General features: G+C 41.8%; 3 protein-coding genes across 5 annotated transcripts; 1 reads left to right on the forward strand and 2 right to left on the reverse strand.

Moving 5' to 3' along the window:
- Positions 1 to 1324: 1324 nt before the first annotated feature.
- LOC117148372 (metaxin-2) lies at positions 1325 to 2305 on the forward strand. Its single transcript, XM_033315728.1, has one exon. The coding sequence runs from the start codon at positions 1384 to 1386 to the stop codon at positions 2245 to 2247; it is 864 nt and encodes a 287-aa protein (XP_033171619.1). The 5' UTR covers positions 1325 to 1383; the 3' UTR covers positions 2248 to 2305.
- An 8547-nt stretch (positions 2306 to 10852) lies between these two features.
- On the reverse strand, positions 10853 to 11930 carry LOC117148375. 2 transcript variants are annotated; one of them, XM_033315731.1, is made up of 4 exons: positions 11866 to 11930; positions 11629 to 11772; positions 11402 to 11566; positions 10853 to 11314 (listed from the first exon to the last, which is right to left on the reverse strand). In XM_033315731.1, exons 2-4 carry the CDS (start codon positions 11746 to 11748, stop codon positions 11129 to 11131), a joined length of 471 nt encoding a protein of 156 aa, XP_033171622.1. In that variant the 5' UTR covers positions 11749 to 11772; positions 11866 to 11930; the 3' UTR covers positions 10853 to 11128. The 2 variants fall into 2 exon arrangements, with proteins under 2 accessions (XP_033171622.1, XP_033171621.1); XM_033315730.1 differs by lacking the exon at positions 11866 to 11930 and having other exon boundaries at positions 11629 to 11790.
- Positions 11931 to 14496: 2566 nt separating this feature from the next.
- Positions 14497 to 15289, reverse strand: LOC117147744. 2 transcript variants are annotated; one of them, XM_033314746.1, is made up of 3 exons: positions 15106 to 15289; positions 14863 to 15027; positions 14497 to 14801 (listed from the first exon to the last, which is right to left on the reverse strand). In XM_033314746.1, exons 1-3 carry the CDS (start codon positions 15205 to 15207, stop codon positions 14592 to 14594), a joined length of 477 nt encoding a protein of 158 aa, XP_033170637.1. In that variant the 5' UTR covers positions 15208 to 15289; the 3' UTR covers positions 14497 to 14591. The 2 variants fall into 2 exon arrangements, with proteins under 2 accessions (XP_033170637.1, XP_033170636.1); XM_033314745.1 differs by having other exon boundaries at positions 14497 to 15027.
- Between the last annotated feature and the right edge of the window lie 1800 nt (positions 15290 to 17089).

The following is a 17089-nucleotide window of genomic DNA, read 5'->3' on the forward strand; positions in this document are numbered from 1 at the left end:
CGAAGCTCGCAATTTTCACAGCTGTCAACGAAAGCCAGATTGGTTATTTCAAATAGGATTGCCTATAAGCATAACAAAATATTTTAAAATAAACTTTAAAAACAAAACCAATGGCAAACACAAGCTTATGTTTATATTAAATACATTGGAAATGTATATCTACTATTCATAGTAATATTTCATATTGATATTTATTTCGATATTTCTTTAAAGTGTTTCTTTTTTATATTAGAACTTTTGACTTGGTGCAGTATTTCGAGTTTCTTTCCGTGTAGCGACGTATCATCAAGGCCATTCAATTAGCAATCATGGAGAGCCCGTCAGCTCCTCGTACCTGATGATCCATGAAACGTTCGAATAGAGCGCCCAAAACTTTTGCCTCATTTCCGGAAGCACTCGAGTCCTGGATCAGAGGAGCCACAAAACTGTGCATAATGCTCCGCCCGAGCAATTTATCATCCTCAGTTCTAGTTCCCGCGAGGCTGTCGGCCAAAACCAGCGGGCGGTAGTAGAACAAAAATTTGGTGGCGAGTGGGCCGAAACCTTTTTGGGGGGCCAAGGGAATGTGGTGGAAGGGGGCGGTAGCCGATGATTAATTGCTTGAATGTCCAGTCGAGCAGAAAATTCACAAAACATTTCCATCATCAAAGCACAACTGATTTTTCTGTGGAAAAGTGAATCCTGTCAACGATGAAACGAAGGCAGACAGCTCTTCAAGTCCAATGTAGGAATAATGCTCTCTGTCAGTTCGATTTCAAGTTATTTGCCTAATTGCGAATATAGTTTATTTGCCTTCACATCTATTCGTTGCTAATTGCACATTTCAAATTTCAATTCCTTTCATTGCAGACTAATTAAATGCTTAAATGCCATATATTTGGTTTCACTAACCAACTACTTGTACGCATGAACAAAAAACAATCAATGGATAGACATAACTGAAAGTAAACAAGTTCAAGGACTTTTTCTGGAAATGAACAGATCGGCAACTTAGCAATTTATTATTGCGCGAATTGACAAAATTATAAAATAAATCAGACAGGAAAATTAGGTAACGTTTGTTGGTGCCTGTCATATTAATTAGGTGTGTATAAGAGCATTTATTATTGAATGTTATAAAGTTATTTATTTAAGTTGACAGTGCATAAATTTTATTTTATTTAAATTGTTGAAGAATTTGCTTTCAAGATTTTTTCTTCCTTATTTAACGTTTATTTGCAAAACATTTAAGATACTCCGAACTCTAGCAGCAATGTAATCAAAAGTTTACAGATGAAACCTAAAAAAATATTTGCAAATATTAATAAAGCCATCACTGCCACAATTGTCACCCTTCAATTCCATAAAAAGAAACTCACAGTCAAAATTTTCGGCACTTTAAGCATGGAGTTGGAGCAGAACTTGACGGCCGCCCTGATGCAGTCGTCGGCGGAGGAGAACAAGTCGGAGGAGGCGTGGCCGGCGGTCGCCCACCTGCATCAGCCGGCCGAGGCGAATCAGCTCCTGTTGCCGGAGCGCTCCAGCTGCCTGGCGGTGAAGACCTATCTGCGCATGTGCAACCTACCATTTGCGGAGCACAACAGCGACAATGCGGAGTTTATGTCACCTGGTGGTCGGTTGACCCACCTGCCGCTGCTCCGTTTGGGTCCTGTGAAGACTTTTGCGGAATTCGAGCCAATAGTGGCCCAGGTGGAGGCCATCCAAGGCGGCAATTGCCTGGGCAGTTGGATGTCCGAGGATCAGTGCGATAACATACGCTGTCTGGTTAGCTATGTGGAGAATGTCTTCACCCTGGCGGAGATTAATATGAGCTTTGTGGATGAGGCAAACTACCAACTTTACACGGCAACGCGCTGTGCAGCAACTCATCCGTGGCCGTTGAGTACGATTCGCCGGTTTGCCAAGCAGAAGGACGCACAGAAGATCCTGAAGGTCTACCAGTGGCAGGATCTGGACAACGACCAGGTAATCCAGGAGGTGGGCATCTGTGCCGACGCGTTGGTCGCTGAACTGGAGGAGGACCAGGCGAAGAGCTATTTCGGCGGCTCACGCCCTTGCAAATTGGACGCCCTGGTCTTTGGCCATGTGGTAGCCATAATGACCACCAAGCTTCCCAACATGGAACTGGCCGAGGTCCTGGCCACCTATCCACGTCTCTTGGCCCACTGTCGCCGCATCGATCAGAGCCTTTTTGATGGCAAACTCCTGACCAGCGCGGTGGAGGAGCAGGAGAAGGAGACGGAGTAGCAAAAATAGAATAAAGGAAAGGGCAGGACTCGGAATCTCTCTGCCCCAGAACAAAGGATTCTTATTGTTTTTTTATTTGGCTAGGGTCGGGAAGGCAATCAAAAATATGCAAAGCATTTACAATAAAAACGGCAGACAAGTCGGCGAAGGAGTGGGTTTTGCATGGGGAGTGGCACGGGGAAACTCGAACCAGAGTTAAGCCAGCGCACAATGCCATAAAATACAGCAACAGACAAGGCAAGGAACACTGAAAAAAATAAGGTATAGAAATGAAATAAATAGAAAACAAGTAAGTCCAAAATAAATGATTGTTGCAATTTAAATTAGTTTATTTAAATTAGATATTCATTTTAAATTAAATGTAGTTTCCACTTAAAAGTTTGCAATTATAGTTTTCAAAGGTAGTCATATAAATCTAATTTTTTTTATATTGAGATAAAATAGGCCTATAATGATATACACTTTTATATTTCGAGTGTACTAGGCAGTATTTTCGGCGCGGGCTGGCATTCAATTTAAGTTCGCCCTCGACTTGTAGGTTCGATTTTATGACTGGCCCAAAGTCACCAATCTCAATGCAGAGTTCCCTGGGAGAAGAGTTTACGGGTCTGCGGGACTTCAGTACTCCGGCTAACCCGTGTGACATGGCCGCATCGTTCGGACAATCAGGGAACCATCATCGACATCGACTAGGTCCGCTGTCAGCCAGCTCCCAATGTTTTCCTACCATTTTTGCTCCCTTTTTGTGCTTCGCAATCAGAAACTCATCATGGCCTATTGATGATTTTTTCCGTTGTTCTTTTTTTTGTGTATTTTGCCTTTTCTACGACTCCCAGAGGATAATCTTCGCTGGCCTTGATGGCTGTCCCTGGACTTGGTAATTTATTGGAATTTGCCAAAAGGATTAAGTACGCCAATAAGCGTTGCTCAACGTCAATGAGCGCGTGAGCTCCATCTCCATCCCTATCTCCATTATTTTGAAACCCGTTTTCGTTCTGCCATCGGAGTGGGAAGCATCAGACATCAGACGGCATCGTCATTATCGTTGCTGCCGGCCATTTTCAGCCCTTTCGTCTGTTTCCGCTTCCGCCCGACTTCCGGTTTGGAGTGTTGGTGCGTGTAGGCTGCACACTCCGTTGCCAAAAAACCGACAAACATGGCCCGTGTTGAGTGCCAACCTGATTTGTATGGATTAATATTTCAATTTCGACATCGTGGCACTTCGGTAAAAATCACTTTATCAAACTACAAATAAAAATAAAAAAATATAAAATAATATATTTCAGTACCAATTTAAAGAGTTTTTCAACTTTGCAGTTACGGAAACCTTTGCAGCTTCGCTTAAGACGCATTTAAGAATATAAGTTCTTAGAGATTCCATCCTAATCACCGGACATTACTCACTCGATGTTTATAACTGAATGGGGTTCAGTCAATTTGTTCTTCATTGATTCAATAGAACCTTTAGACAGACAATCGCTTTTGCCTTCAAATAACCACGGCACTTGGGGCCTCGAGTCATCTGAACCTGAACTTTTACGTCACGTTGTGCTTTATCGCTTTATTCCGAGCTGCGTCGCCCGATTATCCATCATCCGGATCCGAGGAGTCCCCGTCATCATCAGCGACCTTCAGCTTGCATCTTCCGCTCGTCCGAGTAACCCTAATGGAAAGTATATAAAACACAATTTGTTTTCATTTTGTTCTCCCACAGAGTCGCTGAGCGACTATCCCGACTTTCTCCGACTTTTCTCGATTCATCCAATCCCCGTCCACCCAAATTTTAGCGACTTTCCCTGCCGCTGGCCTCGAGTTTTCAGCGCCTTATCCTGCAGATCCTTGTAGCATACCGAATTCAGCATTCTGTCAGCTTAACCGCTGCCACTTGCCATTGTTGGCTGTTTATTTTGGTAGCCGGGCTTTTTGCGAAAACTTTTGCACATGCCACGCCCAGACGCCCAAAACGCCCCCAACCACACCCACCGCCCCTCCTGCCCAACTGACTGCCGTAGGGCCACTAAACAACAGATAGACTAAACGGGACAAAAAACACAGTAGGTATGCATTAAGATATATACACACAGATGTGCACTTAAAAAACTGTTTCCCATCATTCGGGAAAGATCGCAGATCAATGGATTGTATAGTAGCACTGAAGGCTTAATGGTGTTTCAGTCTATTTCTTTATTTACCATAATGCTTTATAGCTTAACCTTTAAAATTATTTATATATATTATTAGTTTTATTTAGCCTCTGAAAATATAAAAAATTACAAATTACATGACGGCAATAATCGTTTATAACGTTAAAAATATTTGGATAAGCTGCAAATTTTCTCGCAGTGTCCAGCATTTATACATGGAAAAGTTCTGCGCCATGGCTTGGTCAGAAGTGGGAGGGCTTTGGGCCAAAACTTTCTATAGCCTACAAATTTTCTTTTGGCTCCAAATTGGCTGAGGGAAGAAAGTTTTCCTTGCGGCTACTTTCGCCGCTGCTCGGTCACCGATGTCGCAGGACGATGGCCTAGTCCATCTATATCCACATCTTTATCTCCTTTGCCAGCTCCATTCATCTCGCCCCACCACCACTCACCAGAATCTTGTGCCCATCCTGGCCAGGCCAGAACGGAGCCTGTGCAGTGATTAGGCAATAAATCTGTGGCACGCAAACGGCGCACATATTAACCCGCCCAAGGAAATATGGCGTGTCATTGAACAACTCAATATCGCAGGGCTCCAAGCGCCACTCACTCACTTACTCGTTGGACCGCCGGCTCCACTCCGACTTTTTCGGTTGTTAGGCAAATCACGTAAATTCCTTTAAACGAATTACTTTCAAATTACCGAAAATGTTTGGATCGACGTGCTGCTTTCCCGAGCAGGTGCTTGTGTGCCCTTTGCGCGCTTTTCCACAGCGACAACAATGGGCGGGAATTTCGGCAGAGAGTTTTAAATAAATATTATTGCGTGTAATTTATATGAAAAGTTTGCGCCTCGTGTTCTTAGGTTGTGATTTTACGCTTTTCCGATTTTCATACTCAAAGCCATGATTTTCGGCTGAAAGGCGAACAAAAACTCCGTCTCAATTTATGCAGCTACAACAAAAGCGGTCTCAGTTTATAAAGTAGCAACAAATAATTGACCACCCACACATGCTGCCGGGAGCGGGGAAAATTGTTGCCGCTTTTAGTGGTTAAAAAAAAGTGGTTAAAAAACCCGAGAAGGAAAAACTGCGAGCAGAGAAAACTCAGCGGAAAACCCGCTCAAGTGGCAATCATCATGATGTTGCCGCCGCTGCTGATGATCATTATTGCGGGCTGCACTTGGCAATTGTTGCCACCAAAAAGAGAGTGGGGCGGGGGGCGGTGGCAGTCCAGCCCCCATTAATTCCCAACCACCTCCTTCCATCATCGTCCTGTGAACCGCCCTGTTGAGTGCTTAAAAACACATTGCACGTTCAAATTGAAGTGGAAATGCAACGAAATGCATATAAAAACATCCTGACCCAGAGGTCCTGCTGAAAAGGGATATCTCCTGGAAAACGCCAGAGCGGTAATAAGAAACGAAAGCTTGGTATTTATAATTACAATCATAAATTAAGCTATATAAGCATTATCAGCAGGCAACTCAAAATCCTTGAATCATAAAATCTATATAATATAACTATATATAACTGACAAATACAAATCGATCATCATGAACAAATACTTAATGAATGCGGTAGTAAAAGCCCGATAATTGGAAAGACCCAGTGATTTGCGTCTCAATCCGTGAGCATAATTTATTTATGAGATTAGATAAATCTGTTTTGATTTTTCGTAAGGCAATTTAGCCGGGGAAATCGTTTATCGGTACGTGGCGAAAGCACGGATACATGGGGTTTATGCACTGGCTTTGCTCGCCGGCTGGCTTGTTGTTATTGGATCCACCTTGTGACCGCCCAAGCAGCCATGCCAACTACCTTTAACCACCCCAAGCTACCCACAACCACCCCAAACCACCCCAAACCACCCCAAACCACCCACAACCACCTGGTCACGTGGCGTCGGCGATAACAAACAAATGCAATTATGGATTTACGCGGCGTATGCGCCATATTTATATGTTTTTTACGCCGCCGCTTGCGGTTGCCTTACATTTTAATTGAGTTGCTTGTGCAGCTGGCAGCACAAACAAAAAAAACATTAGTTGTATCTGTATCCGTATCTGAATCGGAATCTCCGAAACCGGAACCAACCGAAATGTGGGCAAAAGTTGGGTGGCGTGAAGGAGGAAATTGATGCGCTTCGGGTGCAAAAGACATCAAACACTTGAAATATTTTGTGTAAACTTGAAAAATGACATGAAAGCGGCCTGAAATAACAGCCCAAATGGTGGGTGGATGGGGGTGGATGGTTGTTTATTTTTTTCGAGTGGATGGATGGCAGAATGGCATGCAAAAGTAAACAAACAATTTGCGGGTCTTGTCTCTGACATATGAGTTCGAATATTTCTGGTGGGCGGGGGGTGTGGTGGTGGGGCGGAAAGGGGAGCTGTGCCCAAGGTCTCTGGGTCTCCGGGTCTCCGGGATCTCACATCTTACTCGATGTCTCCTCGAGCTTGTGAGTGGCGTGCGTGGGTGTGCAAAGTGTTTCTGAAAGATGATTGATACGATTTGGAGTGCTCCCAGGGCCGCCAACATCCGCTTCCCTCGATCCGCTCCTGAATTTGCCGCTCGGGGGCGCCGCATAAGCGGCGGCGTAATGAAGCGGAAATCGATTTGCGAGCGCGCGCGCGTCTTCAACCCGTGCGACCCGGGAAATCGCTCGTCGGCAGCGGGCGTGCGTGAAAAGTTTGACAGCAGCCAGGAGCAGGCCACCAGACATACACCACCCACCGCCCACCACCCACTAGCCAACCACTCAGGCAGCACCACCCGCACCGCCATCTCACGGGATGATGAACAGTGGGGCGCCACCAGCAGCACCACCCGCTGCCCCGCACCGCCAAAAACCACACGGCGAGAAAATAGGTTTGCTTATAAATACTGCAAAAATAATATTTAATAAGGCTGCACAGAAATCTCATTAATTTTGTTCTTTAAAGTTGCAAGAAATGTCATTTTGCTGGTAAGATAACCCAGACATGCGAACATACATAAAATAATATACATAATTAAATGGAATTTTTTCGCAGTGCACCCCTTTTCCCCTTTTTTCTCGAAGAAAGCGTAAACAAGAAAATATTAAGCAGCTGCGAGAGCAAAACAAAAACGTAACGCTGCCGAAAAAAACTTGGAGTAGGGAAAACGAAGTGCGCGAAACAAGTTTTCCGGGAGGGCCAGTGTGGGAAAACAAGCGAAATAAAGTAAAGAAACGAAAGGAAAGGAAAGATGCTGTGAGGGGGTGGGGGGAAGCGATTTCCGCCGCTCACTCGTAACTTTTCACTTAAGCATTTTTGTCACGTCTGCCATTTTTCCTTTTCTCCATTTCCGGCACACCCGCGCCTATCCGAAAGCCTTGTGTAATACATTTTTGTAATATTTACTCTGCGCTTTGTTGGGGATCTGTGCATCCTTGATCGGCCCGGGTATATACGCTATTGGGCAGCGTGGAGCCTACTTTCCCAATTTCCCAGTTGAAAGGAAATCCTTGCGCAAATTAGAGCATTGGAAATTCGCTGTGCGCAAAACCCCAAGTTGAGTTGATATTTTTTTTTTCTATTTATACAGACATATTTGTTGTTGTTTATTTTACGCCAACCCAGATTCCCTGTGACTTGGTGTCCTTTTTCCGGGTTCCGGCCAGTTCCTTAATTTCTTTTCGTGTTTTCTCTTTATACATGCACACCCGCTCTTTGATTTCCCCGCCAGGCAAAAATCATATTTTATTGTTATCGAAATTTAGTGGCTTCCCATAAACATCGGACCGTTTTTTTCGCCCTCTTTCCTCCAATGAAAACAGGAATTGTGATCCATAACTTCGCCGTAAACTGGGTCAACTCCGGACTTCATGCTCCGTTTTCCGGACCCGTCAGCCTGCCAGCTCTCTGGCGACAGTTTGGATTAACCCGGCTGCTGGAACGTGGCCGCGATTTGCACTGTCATCCGTAACCGCGGGCCGTACAAAATTAGCCGGGACAGCACCGAAGTCTCAACGGGTTTGCTCGGTTGAGCACCGGAACTCAACAGATCCGATCTGAAAGTGCGGCTAAAACAGAGTTACGGGAAGCTGGTTCAACGAAATAGAGCTTCCAATAAATCTAAGTGCACCCAAATGGGTGGCGATAATGTCTGAATATGATGTATGCACGCTTGCCTTCGGGAGATTAGCAGCCAAATTAGCATTTTACTCGATATAAACCGAATCAAATATGAACCAAATATAAATAACAGTGGACACCGAGGCAATTAAGATACATAATTAACGGAGTTTTCAAACTTAAAGATTTCTATCTGTTCGTAATGTGATGGTTATAAGCAACTTGAATGCATATCGAAATAAGTTAGCAGATGTCAAAAGTTCTATCTTTGAAGTTAGAGCAAGTGGAATCCGCAGCCCACAAAATAATTATTAGCAAGGGTCAACGCTGCGTATGAGTGATATTGTAAATAGTACGTCAATTTTACACCTTAATATATATAGAGGATTACAGCGGAATAAGATGTGTTTAAAACAATTTGTATATTAGAAATTCCTTAAAGTCCTTTGAGCTTTTCTTTAAGTCCACTCAACTTGGGATCACCCTAATGGCTAATGGATAATATATGGCCTTTATTGGCTTTGTACTGCGTTTATTTTGGCCATGTATTATTTGCTTTTTGTTGACCCGTAATCTTTATGGCCTTGTTAGGCCACCGAAGGAAATCAACAAATCATCCGAGCACTCTTAGACATTTTCATTAGCCGCAATTTGGGCATTAAAATTTGAGTTGGCCCCGCTTGCCACCTCGTATTTTATGGGTCTCGACACCTTCCGCAATTGGGCGCATAAATTGTCGAGTGCGGCAGTTAACTGGCTAAAACTAAGCCGGCAATCCATCAAACTGGCAAGTAGCTTTATATATAGGGTAGTGTATGCTTGCGCATACATATTTATGTGGGGCATATAAGGCACACACCACAAACGAGCCAAATGAGAGGCTTTCGGTTTTCTATTAACTGTCAGCCGTTTAATTTACAAGCACTTTTCGAACACCTCAGTCGCAGCAGGGGTGTCGAAAAGTGGTGGGGGGGGGGGGGGGGGGAGGGGGGCTCATGTTCAGTACTCAGTAGTATTCGGCATTCGAAGGGCCTTCTTGGTCTTTTGGGCTTGGAGCTCTGGAGGTGACCAATAAATTAAGAAGCAGACGAGAACGGAAATGAAATGTCTGTGCGTCGGTGGCGGGGATCGGAAGTGCGGTTTTGGTGGGTGAGTGGGTTATGTGGGTGGTACTGTGGCGTAGGTGGGCTACGTTGCCCCCGTTAAGGGCAGCTATCCATGGTGCCGCCCCTCCCTCCTCTCCACACAACTGGCAACTGACATTTTCCTGCCTTCGTCCATTTCCATGTCGCATGTCAAGCGATGCGAATTCTAATTAAAATTTAATTGTTTACACTTTTCGGCCAACGAGCGGAAATGGGAGCGGATGCGCCAAAGGCTTGGCCTGCACTGCGAGAAAATAAGACATATTTGTATATAGGAACTCAAAAAATTATAAGATTTTCTGAAATCTTAAAAAATATGTATAAGAAGGGGCAAGGGTATGATGCTTATGGCTTAGATTTCAAATTACTAAAATGATTAAAGCCTTACAACATATTATAAGCATTTGTCATATGTAATGTAATGTAAATTTAAAAGTTAAGTACCTTTTTTCGTAGTTTTTTTTTCCTGTGGCTCTGCCCCCTTCTTTCTGATTGTCCGAGGTTCAGGTCCGTGGCCATTAGGTCTAAGTATTGTCGTGCTTGGCGCGTTTAATTGTCGCTTGGCCTGATTTACATGGACGGCGACAAAAGTTCGCAAAACCAACATCTGGAAGGGGGGTTAATGCTTATGGGGGACAGCGTTGGGTGTTGGCGGCTTTCCGTAGGATGGGATGGAGGGGGGTTTGTCAACTCGAACGTGCCTCGCATGCCAATGGAATGCTTATCAAAGTATATAAAATTCATAGAAATTATGACGCGAGCGCAGAAAGTTGCAAGAAAAAGACGTTTGACGTTGACACAATGTTGTTCCTCTGTGTGAGTTTGTGCGTCTGTGTGCCTATGCGTGTGTGTGTGTTTATAAGCGAGGGGCAGCGTGGGGCGTGGCCAAGTTGTGTGCTTAAGCGTTTTATTGTCTTTAAGCTTCATTAAGTCAAATGGCGCTATCGTTTAGGGCAAATGAAAAGCACATCACGAAGCTCCGAAATTAGAGTGCTTTGAATAGCCAAGATTTGCGCAGTTACCTTAAGAAAATAATCTGTCTTCTAAATTAGAAAAAAAAAGGTTAGCAACTCACCGTCATTTCATTTTAATTATTATTTTGAATTGGTATTGCAAAATACTTCCAACCGAGTGGCATTTACAGATAAAAATCGTAAGTCGTGTAACCTCTTAGATAATATGCAAAAATGTTTCCAATTTTAAAGTCAGCAGGAAAGTTATACAGATGTTAAATTGGTTTATTTAATGCACAAATCAAATATTATGTAAATTGTGTGATTATTTTTAGCCAAGTTATGACCAAAGCCACAAAGTTTAAAAAACCCCATTCACTGCATAATTTAATCCTGTTTTAAATGTTCACTCCCAGTAACATGAAGGGTTTAAATAGTATAATTTCCCATCTGTACCCAGTTTCAGCTTCTCTTTCACCATATTAAAGTTATAAAACAGATATCGGCATGGAGCACATCATTTCCTCCAGGCTAACAGTGTATCTATTTCTTGAGGATCCACTGCACGTAAAAAACACAGCACAAGTTAAGCATCATTTCCCAAAGGGTCACCCTGCGCACCAGAGATATCCTGGCATGTCGGCGGATATCTAATAGCAGCACAAACATATCGCTGGTCAAGATGATGACGGAAACCACAACGAAGGGATTTATGTAAAGCGGCTTGATCTGGATTAAAACAATGGTTGCAGTGACTTATAACAATGGTGCAATACATATTGGAAATTAATATATTTTAAGGGCCTTTATACTCACGGATACCATGCCGTATATCACTAACATCCACGCTTGCAGCATTAAAAATTGTTTGAGGGCTCGTAAGCGCCCCGAATGTGCGCCCCTCAGAATCAAGAGACAGCTTGGCCGTCCCAACTGCGTCCCTCCCAAGGAAAGGTTCACGAAATCTATTAAATTGAATACCTGCGAATTTGATGTAATTAGATCATTACTTGCTGCGCAGCAAACTATAAATATATACTCACCACTCGAAGGATACCAAAGCTGAGGGTATAGAACAATATAATTGTATCGATATTTGCTGAGAATTTCCAGTTGCAGCGTGTTTCGCAATAAGATATGGGTATCTTTAGGTTGGTGTGCATAACGCCGCAAAACTGATCACTAATCTGCTCGAAGAAATTCATGGCGAAATTAGGTATATTTGTACAAATAAATTTTCGAAATCTATAAAAGATCTCAGGAAGAATGTATATTTATACTTATTTAAGTGTTTGACAGACTGAAAGGCAACGGATGAAAAACGAAAAAGATTAGGGCACTAATTCATGGCCAACTACTCCCGCTGGCTGTGCAAGGACAGGGACAAAAAGCTGGCACGACGAGATGTACAACGATGATGGTCGGCCGCCAGGAGCTTCACTCGCTGCTCCAAAATTTGTCAAAATTTTAAATCTTGGTAATCAGCACAAATCTTTTATAACTATTGTGACGTATAAATGGCATAATTGTATACTATTGTCCTTTCACTTATCCTTTAATAATATAATGAGTAAACAAAGGGGAGGGAATAAGACGCTTAATTTTATTAAGCTTTAAGATTATTTTTTTCACAAAAAAAACTGGAAAATTATTTCTTGCAAAAAACACAATTTTCAATATGACGTTTTTGGCTATAACTTGACTAAAAATGGTCACACAGCAAAAATAATTGCCATTTTATACTCCTTATAACCAATACTAACCACCCCTTTCACTTTTAAACGGATTCTGTAAAATTAATTTTTTGCCAAATTTTTGCATTTTTTGTAAGGGGTACCATCATCAAAATTTGCAAAAAATTGAAAAATCCCAGCATTCCCAAACTTGAATGCAAATCGATTGGTATTTAAACAACGAACTCAGCGAGGTATGACATTCCTTATTTGGGTCATTATTTTCAATGTTTTGATCAAAATACCGATAATTTTTTTCACAAAAACACTGGAAAACTATTTTTGGCAAAACACTCAATTTGCAATTTGGCTTTTTTGGCTATAACTTGTCTAAAAATGGTCACACAGCAAAAATAAGTACCATTTTATACTCCTTATAACCAATACTAACCACCCCTTTCACTTTTAAACGGATTCTGTAAAATTAATTTTTTGCCAAATTTTTGCATTTTTTGTAAGGGGTACCATCATCAAAATTTGCGAAAAATTCAAAAATCTTAGAATTTTCAAACTTGAATGCAGATCGATTGGGATTTAAACAACGAACTCAGCGAGGTATGACATTCCTTATTTGGGTCATTATTTTCAATGTTTTGATCAAAATACCGATAATTTTTTTCACAAAAAATCTGGAAAACTTTTTTCGACAAAAAACCCAATTTTCAAGTTGGCTGTTTTGGCTATAACTTGTCTAAAAATGGTCACACAGCAAAAAGAAGTACCATTTTATACTCCTTATAACCAATAGTAACCACCCCTTTCCCTTTTAAACGGATTTTGTAAAATTAATTTTTGGCCAAATTTTCGCATTTTTTGTAAGGGGTACCATCATCAAAATTTGCAAAAAATTGAAAAATCCCAGCATTCCCAAACTTGAATGCAAATCGATTGGTATTTAAACAACGAACTCAGCGAGGTATGACATTCCTTATTTGGGTCATTATTTTCAATGTTTTGATCAAAATACCGATATTTTTTTTCACAAAAAATCTGGAAAACTTTTTTCGACAAAAAACCCAATTTTCAAGTTGGCTGTTTTGGCTATAACTTGTCTAAAAATGGTCACACAGCAAAAAGAAGTACCATTTTATACTCCTTATAACCAATAGTAACCACCCCTTTCCCTTTTAAACGGATTTTGTAAAATTAATTTTTGGCCAAATTTTCGCATTTTTTGTAAGGGGTACCATCATCAAAATTTGCAAAAAATTGAAAAATCCCAGCATTCCCAAACTTGAATGCAAATCGATTGGTATTTGAACAACGAACTCAGCGAGGTATGACATTCCTTATTTGGGTCATTATTTTCAATGTTTTGATCAAAATACCGATAATTTTTTTCACAAAAAATCTGGAAAACTATTTTTGGCAAAAAAACGCAATTTTCAAGTTGGTTTTTTTGGCTATAACTTGACTAAAAATGGTCACACATCAAAAATAATTACCATTTTATACTCCTTATAACCAATACTAACCACCCCTTCTTCTTTTAAACGGATTTTGTAAAACAAATTTTTTGGCAAATTTTCGCATTTTTTGTAAGGGGTATTTAAACAACGAACTCAGCGAGGTATGACATTCCGCATTTGGGTCATTATTTTCAATGTTTTGATCAAAATACCGATTATTTTTTTTACAATAAATGCAATATTTAAAAAAAAGACCGCACCGCTAAAAGCACAGTTTTTTAAACCTAATTACCATTACCCTAATTACCCTGTCACTTTTTGACGGACTTTTGCAAAAATATTTATACCTGCAAATTTTAATGCAAAGAAATTTTAAAATTATTTCAAAAATAATAAAAATTATAAAATTATTTATACATCAGGAACATAAAATGCACAAAACATTTATCATTAAAGTTGTTTGATTATTATTATGGTCATAAAAGAGTTAGAAAAACTGCTTCATAGTTTAATCCTATCTTTATTTTCCTTTCTAGTAACATGAAGGGCTTAAATTGTATAACTTTCCTTCTGTACCCAGTTAAGCTTCTCTTTCACCCTATTCAACTTTTACACCCGCCAACAAAAGAGTAACATTGCCTGGCAATTAAAAAGTTGTCGCCTAACGATAAACGCGCGAAATCGAGTTGAATGCTGCAGCAAATTAAATTAAGCTGAAAACTTTTGTCAAATCGACAGACATCCGCGTGAAGAATTGAGAATGTAGGACTAGATGTGTGACTCTTTATTTCCTATATTTTCGAAAGTGCTACATGTCACGAAGAATTTTGAAAGTTATAAAGTCTAACATAGCCATTGCTTTCATCAATTATACAAATAGATGATCAGTTCGTTCAGAATCCCCGGCGCCCAAGTGCAATAGCTCAACGAAATCCAGAGAATCCGCGCGGGTCGCAGCGTTCTTCTGCCATGTACGCCATTTATTGCCAAGAAGATCATATCGATGGCCAAGACGATGCCGGAAATCACTATCGCGATACTTCTGTAATGCGTCTTGATATGGGTTAAAGCATGCTTTGAATGGTAAAAAATTGTTGAGTTCATATTGTAAATGGCCCTTAATTACCACGGATACCAATGCGTATATCAATATATATATATATTTTGCCCAAGTCCGTAACATTAAAAGGCAATTGTAGAGTTGAAGGCGGTTCGCTTGGCTACCAGTCAAAGCCTGGAAATTTCTTGGCCGCCTCATTATCATCATGGAAAATTCGATGAAATATATAAAATGTTCAATCTGCAAGTTTGGGGTATTGTATTGAGTCCTTCACTTGCTGCCGCACCAAAAAATATTGAAGAGCTTTCATTTACTCACCTTTCCAAGGACATCGATAAGGAAGTGTACGGGTGCGATTAACCCCAGGAAGGTGCGCATAACGTAGTAAAGCATGTCACCGACCCAGTCGATGGAACTCATGGCGATATGAGGTTAGTTAGAACGAGTGAATTTACAAAACTTATAAAAGATCTCGGAGAGAATGTATGTATATGTGTTTCGTGCAAATAGAAACTGACTGATTGAAAAACGAAAATGATTAGGGCATTAAATCATGGCCAACTACTCCCGCTGGCTGTGCAAGAACAGGGACAAAAAGCTGACACGACTGGCAGGACGAGCAGGGCGAGAAGGACGACGAAGATGATGATGGTCGGCCTCCAGGAGCTCCGCTCGCAGCTCCTCCTGTCATTTGTGGCTGCTGGTCTGCTTCATTGGTTTTTGATTGTGTTTGGCTGCCTTATTTATTTATGGCCAATGAGTCCCAGTCCATTGTGGGCCAGCTTCAGCGGAATGGGGGCGCAGTGGTTGCCAAAGCTTTCATAAAATATTATATCTTGTTTTTACTCACCAAGCCGCACAGACACACCGATATGCTGCGCTGGAAAAAAGCATTGGCGTATGTATCAAAATAATTGTAGATTATTAGGATATTAATATTAAAAAGTGGGACATTTTATGATGGTAGAAATAAATGATTTGCATTTTAGTAAATTAAAGAAAGGCATAGCAGGGATACATACCATATCAATATCATGTTATTATTATTAATTAAACTGTTTGCAGAATTTTCCCGCAGTGTATCTATGTATGTGTTTGCGCACATAAGCTCGGTCCAACTCATGAAGAGCCTTCGCTCACAGCAAAGTTAAATTGCAAACAACAAGGAGCACAGGATGAGGAAGTGAAGCCGGCGCCAGGAGCAGCAGGAGCAAGAGCTGGAGCTGAGAAAATCGAGCTGGGAATAGGGAGATGTGGCTCAGCCAGGAAAAGCGTTGGAAAACTGGGCGGGCGGTGCTGGCGGGCAAGTCGTGTGGCGAAGTTCGCTGGCTTTTTGTATAACTTTTGATTAATAGAGCGACGACGAGGCTGCCAGGCAGCTGTCGTTGGCATAATTGCACCACACACACACACACACACACCATACACCACTCAGCGCCCCTCCTCAACCATCAACGCTCAACGCTCAACCCTCTCCTGACCCCTGACCTCCACCCCTGCTCCGTTGGCCTGCACATGACAACAACTTCGAGCTTGGAGCTGAAACTTACGCTAAATTGATTCCGTTGAAAACAAGTGCCCGGACTAGTGTGAGAAAAAGGAAACGGAAAAGGGTATGTGAATGGGTTTTAGTTTGGGCTTGGGTTTGCATTGGTTTTCGGCATGGGGTTTTTGGAGAAACTGCAGGAGAATACTCCGCAGGACTACAGGCGAAACAAGAGCTTGTCGAGATGGCAGACAAATGCACTTATGCAACGCGGCTGAAGACAACATAAAAACAAACAACTTTGGCCATGTCTGCTCTATCCGATTTCCATATGCCCGTACCGCCAAGGCGGCATCATCCTTGCACTATTTCCTGCCCCCTTGCATATGCCCACCGAAGAGGATGCAGTGGATCCTGCCCATTGTAAGAACACCGAAAACTACAAGCATATCAAAAATGCTGCAAGGTATGGGGCGTGGGCAAAAAGCCAGGCTGTTACACTCTGCTACAAGGAGTTGCTCGTTCGCTCCCCTGACAGATGGATTAAGGTCGCTGAAATTGGGGTCGAAAGTTTCGGGGGCAGTGTGTGTGTCTGATAAGGGGTTTCGGGACCTTATCGCCTTAGCAGCCCATATGATTCATGGCATGGCTGTGCACTACTGCATTTACTTTGCGATTATAAATGCCCTTTACCACAGCCAGTTTTATTTGCTAAGCAAATGCCTTTGCATTCGAGGTTTTCAGCAAATACGAAAGTGCAATTTTCTTACAGTTTTGACAGTTTTCATGTATTGGAAATGAAAACGTTTGCTTTTA

Source organism: Drosophila mauritiana, chromosome X, assembly GCF_004382145.1.
Source record: "Drosophila mauritiana strain mau12 chromosome X, ASM438214v1, whole genome shotgun sequence".
Taxonomy (NCBI): domain Eukaryota; kingdom Metazoa; phylum Arthropoda; class Insecta; order Diptera; family Drosophilidae; genus Drosophila; species Drosophila mauritiana.

Coding starts and splice junctions, on each gene's coding strand:
- LOC117148372 (XM_033315728.1), top strand. CDS start 1,384: ATGGAGTTGGAGCAGAACTTGACGGCCGCCCTGATGCAGTCGTCGGCG.
- LOC117148375 (XM_033315730.1), bottom strand. CDS start 11,790: ATGAATTTCTTCGAGCAGATTAGTGATCAGTTTTGCGGCGTTATGCAC. Junction 11,567..11,628: donor GCTTTGGTATCCTTCGAGTG/GTGAGTATATAT, acceptor TCAAATTCGCAG/GTATTCAATTTAATAGATTT. Junction 11,315..11,401: donor TGATATACGGCATGGTATCC/GTGAGTATAAAG, acceptor GTTTTAATCCAG/ATCAAGCCGCTTTACATAAA.
- LOC117147744 (XM_033314745.1), bottom strand. CDS start 15,207: ATGAGTTCCATCGACTGGGTCGGTGACATGCTTTACTACGTTATGCGC. Junction 15,028..15,105: donor TTATCGATGTCCTTGGAAAG/GTGAGTAAATGA, acceptor CCAAACTTGCAG/ATTGAACATTTTATATATTT.